This window comes from Amphibalanus amphitrite, unplaced genomic scaffold (assembly GCF_019059575.1).
Source record: "Amphibalanus amphitrite isolate SeventyFive unplaced genomic scaffold, NRLGWU_Aamphi_draft 000276F_arrow, whole genome shotgun sequence".
In the NCBI taxonomy this organism is placed as follows: domain Eukaryota; kingdom Metazoa; phylum Arthropoda; class Thecostraca; order Balanomorpha; family Balanidae; genus Amphibalanus; species Amphibalanus amphitrite.
In genome coordinates this window covers 212,570-222,302 of record NW_024881771.1, presented here as the reverse complement: position 1 = coordinate 222,302, position 9,733 = coordinate 212,570, and the positions used below count along the sequence as shown (strand labels likewise).

The following is a 9,733-nucleotide window of genomic DNA, read 5'->3' as shown; positions in this document are numbered from 1 at the left end:
TGCAGTATTTTTATCTTCCAGCTAAACACCCTAAGAATGAATGAAGTGATATATGATATACGAGCCATAAACTAGACGTAGGTATGTAGAAGATATCTGATAGCTAGGCACATGCTCATGGGCCATCAGCGCATTCCGTCCTGCTTGAATGCTAGAATCCGCCAAAATTCATAAACAGAAGCGTCCGTCAGCCGTTTCGGTCCGCCGCAACCCTCGGCTGGAGTTTGTCCAGTGGCTCGATTTGTGACATCGATGCCAGCAAATATTTAGCATTCCTACGCGCAGGCCAAATCACCACTGACAGCTACACCATGGCAAATGCCGATTTGCGTTATCGTCCTGCAAAGACCTTGAACAGTAGTGCAATGACCATCCATCAGCGTTACAGGAAGCTTGCAACTTGAGTTGCACACGAGATCTGTGCCTAGATTTCGGGGCTATGGCCCCGACGACACGCTGCACAACGAATGTCAAGAGTCGGGCAAAAACGACTCAACATGCGTTGGTCTGAGTAGAGCTAATTAGCTTCCCACGAGCCCAGCTAATGAGCGGGTCACGACTCATGGACTGGCGTTAGTTGCAGTGTCGAACGCGCGGGGTCGTAATTAACGCGCTGGCCACTGAGCCGACTCGCGTTTAACTCAGGGGGTTGGCCGGGGATTTACGTTAGTACGACCAAGGCCTGCATAGCATGCATGGGAACGCAACGGTTCGTCGACCGAGCACATTTTGTGACAGAATTCATATGAAACGCCATGGACGCACAAACTGGGTACATTTGGAATTTGATAGACCTCAGAAAGCTGAATAAATACATGTATAAAAATGACAGCAAGATGAGTACCTACTACCTACCTATAAAATACATTAGAATTAAGCCGCTTTACATACTGTAAGTACGTTTCTTTACAATTTCATAATGGCCAATTTATTAGGCTGGACGCTATGGCCTATGACAACCGCTTGGTATGTGAATACCGGCAGGTTCTGCTCGTGAGTGACTCACTCGACATTCCATGTGGCACGGCCGCTAGTCGTGTGCTTTTTCATACCTTGTTCATTTTCATTCGTTTATCGGCTGGCTTTCCGTTATCAATTATAGAGTGGGGAAATAGTGTCATCGTTGTCTGGTTCTGCGGGGCCATTAACGGTCGGTCCTCGGCAGCGGATGCCTTGATGCCGCCTGTCACAGCCGTAGAAATAAATGAAGACCTCTTCGTCACCTGCTTCTCCAAAGGTTAAAAGGGTTCACCACTCTACCGAATGCCTCCAACTCTTACTTTTCTTTCCCTAGCGGTCTCTTTCGTAAGCTGAAATGAAAATAGCTGTCATGACTTTTTCTTATGTGGAACTGTCAGCGGCGTTGTATGATAAGAACAAATGATATCCGCATAGTCACTTTGTATCACGTATAGTCGACACTTGTACAGATGCTCTCCACAGCAGCTGCATTGTTGGTGATTTGTTCCGCCGTCACCCCTTCCTTACTCGGCAGCTGCCACCCTTCTACCCCCCCCCCCCCGCCTCCTCTGCTCCTCGCACACATGTCCGCCTGTGGCGAGCCTGGGTGAGGACTGGGTGTGGGGAGGCGGGGAGGGGGACGGTGGCAGACCCGGGGCCTCCAGACGCTCAGCTGCCGGTCCGATATACCATCGCCGTCGCGGTGACCCATCGGCCTGCCGCAGACGGGAGCGAGGGCGCGGTCCGACCCGACCGACCGCACACACAGGGCTGTGACGGCTGTATCGGCGGGATGAGTTACTGCGTTAGCATTATGCGCTGCTTGGCATTGACAATGCTTCTCAGTATGCAATGCTATACCAATGATTTTGCTTGCAGTGCGCGCTGCATTGTGGCTCCGTTTGGTTTCACGCTTCACAGCTTCCACTGTCCATGGTGATTGATGAAGAAGAAATTTGCTCCATTGATGGACATTCGGTGACATTTTGGATTGAATTTGGTATGTTTCTTGCAAGTTGTGCCTCTCTCACACCCATCCATTTCATTATCCCATTTCATAACAGATGCCACTCGGCTGTTACTGCTTCAGGTCTCTGTCAATTGCATTCTGCCGCTGCTGTCGGTCACTCTCTCAGCCACTGCCAACTGTCCCCTCTGCCGCTGCCCTCCACACTCTCTATAAGCCACTGCCAGTCTCATGCCGCCGCTGCCGGCCAGACCAGCATATACCACCTCCTAGCGTATACCGCCGGCGGCCTGCGTCGATTGAAAACCACCGTTAAACGACGCGCCCGGACCGGCGGGCGGCTCACCGTGGGACACACGGATACGGGGCGTTATTAATTGACAGCCTCCCGGTCAGAGACGACGCTGGGTTCTCCGCTGTCTCACTGAGTCCAGTCTGTTTGTGCATTCCCATCTTTTCTTTTGCTTTTTCGTAACACATTGTGATTTAATCCGCAAATCTCAGTTTTTTTCCCTTTGCTTTTATCGGGTCAAAAACCAATCATTTTCCAGCTCTCGCACATTTTTGTTTGTGCTGAAACTCCAATGCATCTTATGTTATATTTTCTTACACTAGGTCACTCTAACTACCGTCACTATTTTACCAGTATCCTTACACTGTTTCCAACGCCGCCGCCGCCACCGCCGGTGTCGGCGCCGATTTACGTCGGCACGGCCCCACGGCCTGGGAGCGCAGGACTGCCGGGCGGTCGCCAGCCGGTGTAAGCTATCCGCTCACCGCAGACCTATAGCCGGCCGGCCGGCGCGGCGGCCGACCTATAATCGGTAACGGTAGCGGGACGGTCGGCTCTGGGCGGCGGAACATCACTGATGGCGCGTGCACTCGGCGAGACATGTGGTGCGCGGGTGGCTGCGCCGCAGCCCCAGGAGCACACTCGGCGAATGACGGCACCCGCAGGAATGCCATTGTTACCTCTCTGGGTCAAGATCGTGTGTGGCTAAAGCTGGCGCTACGCCGATCGGTTTTACAGTTTGGAGACTCGCATTGTATGCGGATGAGTGTCATGGGTATGTATGCCAAACAAGCTCGTAAATCAGTGAGCACTGGCTGTCCTGGGTACGCTTATACGAGCCTGCATTGTCATATCCTAGTAAAGCTGAATGCAGCAAAGTGACAGTCTGCAATTATTCGTGCAAGACTGTCCTTGCAGGCCGGTTGGATATTTTATTTAATTATTGAATTGCACTGCTAGTTTGCGGACAAAGTGCGCAGAACTTTTGTCGTGGTGCTGCAGATCCGTTATGCGAGCCGGCTGCGTGTCGAAATTAATTCCTTTGATACATCGCACACCCATGTCACACGAATGCTTTATGGTCGTGTGTGGGCTCGGCCTCTTTCCTGCCCAAATATAAATCTTTCAGTTCCACCAGCCGTTATCTTCGAAAGGTAACACTCATCGACTTTCCAGCTCTGCTAAATACCTACCTTTCAGCCGTCCCAAAGCCCGACTGCCGCCTCCTGATGCCGAGCACCAGGGAGAAGGCACGCGCCGTCTGACCCAGGGGTAAACACGGGCGGACCGCGCATCTATCACCGCGCTCTGCCCGGCCTGTCTCCACCCCGGCCGAGTGATAACCGAGACGCACATTCTGACGGCGGCCACCTCTTTCCTCATTCCGGGGTGCCGTGGGCACTGGGCTGGTATGTGTGCGCGTTCCTGGCGAGGTCCAGCGGCCGGCGCGTGGCTGTCCGCCGCCGCGCCGCCGCCGCGGCTCGTCGTTGGAGGGCGCTGAGGTGCGGTACGTCGCCGCTCGGCGAGGGCGCCAGGCCGGCCGGCAGTCGGCGCCGGCGCTACGGACGTGCAGGCCGGGCGCCTCGCGCCGCGAGCGAGCAGTGGCGCGCGAGAGCCAGCGAGCGAGAGTGAGACAGAGCGAGAGAACCAGAGTGAGCTAAGTGAGCAGGGGAGCTGAGCGAGGGCTGCGTGACGCTGACAGTGAGAGAGGGATACCGGCAGTGCTGAGACGGGCCTGGGGCCGGTGTGAGACAGACCGTCAGGTCACGGTTGGGAGCCGCACTCGGCTCGGGCAGTCATGCGGACCTTTATGACCCAGACCAGCGTGAACTTGGAGCAGCGACCCCGCCCTCTCACCAGGTGAGTCCAGACGGAGCTGCTCTCTCCTTCCTCCAAACGCTCAGCTTCCCAAGCTCAGCTGCGAGCGTCGCTGCGTTGACAGCATTTACACTCGCTCTCGTGCGTCAGCAACCGGAACAACTGCCGATGCCTCGGCCCATTCAAGGCTGCGAGGAATAAGAACCGTTTTGCCTAATGGGTTACGTGCTGGCCAATTAACTGAAAGCTGACAGGTGCGGACGTGGGGAGGAAAAGCGAATCACGCGCCCGTCCATAATCTGCTGTGGGCGCTGAATATGAGCGAATCCGGCAGGGTGCACGGAAGAGCACCGTCAGGATTCCCCGAGACTTTGGGCAGTAGTACTGACCAGTGTTCGATTCTACCTGCAAAAATTGACCGTTCCGATGTTCCTTTTTTGCTAAATTACCTTCAGATTAACCCGCGCCCGGCTGGGGGTCCTGGATTTCCACGCCCTGCTGGGGGGGGGGGGGTGTTTGAACACCCCCCCCCTTCTAACTCGGCTCCTGGGCCACGTAGCGATACGCGGAAGGCGGCGTTCGAAAGAGCGTAAAAAATAATGAGGAAATCACTTCGGTCAATTTTTTGCTCAGGTCAAAGGTCAGGTCACCAGAGGTCATTGAAGGCAAAATTTCGCCGATTTCCAGGTCGAATGTCGAAAATTTCCAAGAAGCCAACGCATAACTCGGGAACCAAAAGAGCTACAGCGGCGCGGAAAAGCGCATTCGATAGCCCTTTTAACGCCCTTTCTGAATAATTTTCTCAGATTTGACCTAACGTCAACGGTTTTGCCTGCAGGGGGCAAAAACTGCAAAAATAGCCGATTTTTTCGGAAACAGTTTTTCTGCAATAACTTTTGACCCAAGCCTTGTACGAGCTTACTTTTACCGCCATCGTGTTCCTCTCGTCAAGACGCATCGAATGAACTATAACTTGACCTTGAAAGGTCAACTTGAAAATTTGACCTCAGGTCAAGGTCATGACCTGACCGGAAAGGGTCATGTTGCATATCAGTCGATCCGTATCGTCGAGCTGAACACATCTAAGGTGTTTTCATCGCTCTAGCATGCCTCTATCAAAAGTTATTTGCGAAAAAACTGTTAGATACCATTCGTGACCTAAGATGACCTCAGGGCATAAACAGGGGTCACGGACACCATTTTCATGTTCAGTGTGTCTAAACTACTTGTAATTCAGTGTTTGGGAGTGTTTATAATGTCTTTCGTCCAAAAGAGGCGCATTTCAATTTTCTCCCATTGACTTATAATGGGGAGGTCTCAAAATTGACCTGACCTTAGGTCAACGATATCAAAATTCTGAGATATACATTTTGTACATGCCATTGCTCTTAGCAATCGCTGAAAGTTTCAAAGCATTCGGTCACTCGGTGTAGCTATGACAGACATTGAAACTTTTTATGAGGTGAGGTCACTTCAAGTGACCTGGTGACCTGACCTTGAATGACCTTGGTCTGAAATTTTCACAACATGTGTAGAATTGATGTATGATAAGGTGTACCAAAAACGGTGGCGCTCCGCGCCGCCGTTTTTGAGATATTCGCGAAAAACCACAAGGGGGGGGGGGTGTTCAAACACCCCCCCAGCAGGGCGCGGGTTAAAGGGAAGGATTAATGTTGCGTGACAAGAGTGAGGTCGTGTCTTCAATTACCTCTGTAACCTGGCTGTCTCACTCTCTGCTCAATCTTCCCATCCTTCCAAATCACACTTCCAGCAGTTTGCCCGAAGCAATACTAAGCGACACCCTTGTGGCTGTCCTCAGACCCTAAAAAACTGTGGGTGCTAAGCGGTACAATCCGGCCGAGTCAGCAGACCAGGTCCGACAGCAGTCCGACCATGAAATGCGCTTAATTGTCACGACAGACCGTATTTGGCGGCAGGAAGATTGTCCGCATGCCGGCGATGGTCCGTCGGCGGCCTACTGCGGGCTGCGCGGCGCCCCGGCGGCGCCCCGCTGGCGCCCGTGGCTCGTGCCCCCCCCCCCCGGCGCCCGCGGACATGGCTGAGGTGCCCCCGGTCGGGTGGCTGAGGTCGGGTGGTGAATCGCGCCAGACGCGCAGCTGTTGTACCGTCTCACCAAAGTCGTACAGCTGCGAATAACATCAGCCATACAGGGCCTGCAGTAATGCAGACGTCTGGTGTAAACCGAGCGCTCGTTGTATGAGTTCTATACGGTCTCAGGCGCCATTGGATGTCACCAGTGGATGTAACACGGACCGTTACACGTTATCTGCCGCTTAACCTGACACTGCCGCTCGTGATTCCTTCTGACATTTCCTGTCGTGTCATTTTTATACGGTATGGGACGCTTCCAATGAGCGTTCAACATTCGCGGAAGACGTCTTTGAACTGGCGGCTGCAGCGGTGCATCCGTGGTGAACTCTGCAGCGCAGCCTATGGCACGCCGGTGCGCGCTGGACGCCTGCAGTCCGGGCCGATTTTCCTGACCATCCTCGAACCGGCCCCGCTCACCGGCCGACGATCCAGCTCGATAGCCTATCATCGACCTCGACGATCGACAATCGATGTTCTGCCGGCGAGGGGCCGGTCTACGGGAACCGTTATCGGACGGGGGGTCCTGGGGTTCCATATCGGTGTGGGTCCGGGCGGGGCTGATTGGCAGGCGGGAGAGGATGGCACTGTCACAATAGCGTTGCGCAGTGCCACTCCTGAACTGCACTGTAGAGTCTGCCAGTGTTTCATCATGCGCCGGACATCTAATGGGTCCGCAAAGTCCCTGACTCGTTGTCGACTCCTGACTCGTCAAACGGGCGGATAGGAATGTTGACTCGGATGGGGACACTCCCCGGATGTGGAACTTTGCATTTAAACTCGACTCAATAGCCGCAGTGCATTCATCTGACGCAGCCTTGATGTTTCAATTGTTGCACGGAAGGCACAGCATTGCCGACGTGCCTATTCCGCCAGGGACTAATGCGGGGCACGTCAGTGTCAGTGTGTAGCGGACCACGCCCGCTCCGACCGCGCCGCCACGCCCCTGTCAGACCGCTCAGTCACGCCCATCCAGCCGACGCGGCACTTCCGGATGCACTGCTTCTTCATCGGCCTATAGGGTGCAGGATAGGGTGGCACTTAGCAATAGGGTGAAATTTATGTCATCCGATTTTTAGGCGTGCGGGTAGTTTTCTGGTTCCATTCCCGTAAAAAATAATGTGTGCAAAATGATTTTGAAAAATATTGATATTTAGGGGTCGCGAATTGAGGTCAAAGTTGACATTTTTTGGGGAAAAATCGACTTTTTGGAAACTACTTTAAACCTATTTGGAATGACATATGTGGTCATTAAACGTCATTTCCGACGTATTTTGACCTTTATTTGTGTAACAATTGTTTATCCCATCACTTCCGGCCGATCGTAGCCAGTCCAGGTCAGGCCAAGATAGGTCTGATCTGGGCTGTTTTACCCATGTCAGGCCTGTTTTGACCTGCGACCGGTGCCTTCTCACAGTGGAGGTCATATCCTCTGATTAGTGTGAGGAGTGACCGGTCTCTCCTGTTCCAAAGGGAGGACGAGCCCCACGGTTCTATCGGTTCTTGAGACATGCTCCTTTTCTGTCAAAGAGAATGTTAAGAAGTTGGAGTCAGTCTATAGCCGGCGGGCAAAAGCAGAGGCGAGAGTGTGCATTGAGCTGCACTGGTTTATTGTGCTTTCGGGATGTTCTTCCGTGGGCGCTTCTTCCGAATTTAGTGCCATTGCCAGCAACAGACTTACCTGGCCGCTGCGGCGCGCACACGGAGGGAACGTCTTTGACGATGGCGACCATGAGAGAGAAACGCCGACTCACACTCCCAAGCGCATGCGGGCGAGCGGACGTCCCCAACAGTGAACTGGCCTCGACCGGGCCAAACTGCCCAACCGTAATGTGTGAAGAACACGTGAGCCTGTTATCAACTGCGGCATGGAGCTTAGGATGCGACTCCGGCTGAGCCGCGAATCCTGAATCGCGAGAGAAGGAGCGTCGACCGATTCTACGTCCTGGTGATGGGGAGGGGGGAGGGATTGGGGTGGCCAAGCTCCTCGCCGCTCCCAACCTCCCCTCCATCCAAGCACAGGAGGCCATGCTCACAGCGCTGGGGGACTAAGAACTGGAGAAGCGGAACTGCGGCCTTTTACTTCGACGCCACGACGGCGAACAGCATGCTGGTGAGCGGTACGTAAGCCCTTATCGAGCAGAAGCTGAATCGGCCCGTCCTCCAGCTGGCCTGCCGGCACCACGTGTAAGAGCTGGTCCTAGAGAAGGCCTTCTCCACCTGCCCTAGAATCTCGAGCGGCCTCTAACTACATCCGGCTGTTTAAGAGGTTCAAAGGCGGGTGGGAGTTCATATGACAGGATCACATCGATGGCGTTCGCCGTCGACGACGTTCCGGAGTGGGACGAGCTGCTGGTCAGCTTCCATCGCTTCCATCGCTGGACTATGCCTAGCTCCGGGAATACTACCGAAAACTTCTGGAGCTCTGCGTAATTGCTCTCGGTGGAGTTGTTCCAAGCACGGCATCCGTTTCTCCGCCTCAGAGTACTCCACTGAGTTAGGTGGATGGCAAAGACCATCCGCTTTGTGGATGCCTTCCTCTTCAGGGAGCGGCTCCGGCTGACGGCGGCCGAGGCCCAGGTCATCAGACGCTGTGCGCTGTCCGTTGCCTGCAAGTTTGCCGCCGCCGCCGCCGCCTGGTTTGGGACTCTACTGCCACTGCGCCGGCTCTGGACCTGACCTTCGTGAACTCGTTATGCACCTACCCCGAAAAGGAGCTGTCGAAGGCGACAGTCCCGGTCTTCAGCCGTCACCTGTAGTACTTGAGCGATCGGCTGGTGACTGGAGCTTTTAGACCCCGACCCTCGGGCTTAATCAACACATGGTGCGGGCAACAGACTTGTAGGAGAGGGAGGACGAGGACCCGCCCCATAAGTCCTTAGTGGACACTATGAACGCCGCTCTCGCGACCGAGACGTTGGCGAGCTTCCTCACACCATCATTCAAAAAGCTCTCAAGGATCCACGACCTGGACGCGGGGCTCATAATCAATGACCAAGGCCACTGGGAGGACAGCAGCTACCAAACCGCAGCTCGTGTAACTAGTCCGGGAGTTGCGTATGGTGAATGACTTCACCAGGCGCAGTATGGCGCTGATGTAGGACTGGCACTCATGAAAGACAAAGATTAGCGCCAGTTCTTCCTCCATGTCGTTGAAAAGATCACAGAAAAGGCTATCCTGACACCCGAAGATCGACTGCAAATTGCTAACCAGGCTACACACAAAGTGATCTGGGTGCCCGTTGCCCATGATGCCCCTCCCTCCAATGAGGCGCCAATAATCTATCTACTAAAGAGGAGGAACTGGAGTAGTGGAGTACATAGACCAGCGTTTCGGTGTGACCGAAGCTGCATGAAATGTCAATAAACAATATGAAAATTACTAAGAAATGCCTTATTATCATCCGATTACAGCGTAATAGGAAAGTCAGAAACGATTTTAATGATATTGAAATCTGCTACCAAAATCTCAATTTTGACCTTGATTCGCGACCTCTAAACATCAATATTTTTCCATACAAATTTGCCTCCCTTATTTTTTACGGGAATGGAACCGGAAAACCACCCGCACGCATTAAAAATTAAAA

At 53.7% G+C, this 9,733-nt stretch overlaps 1 protein-coding gene across 1 annotated transcript in view; it reads left to right on the top strand.

The window, feature by feature from the left end:
- Positions 1–3,619: 3,619 nt before the first annotated feature.
- Positions 3,620–9,733, top strand: part of LOC122387189 (rap1 GTPase-activating protein 1-like) — a 100,078-nt gene continuing 93,964 nt past the window's right edge. Inside the window, exon 1 of the mRNA XM_043377119.1 lies at positions 3,620–4,079. Coding sequence (XP_043233054.1) covers positions 4,018–4,079 — 62 coding nt within the window. The 5' untranslated portion in view covers positions 3,620–4,017. The remainder of the gene's footprint in view (positions 4,080–9,733) is intronic.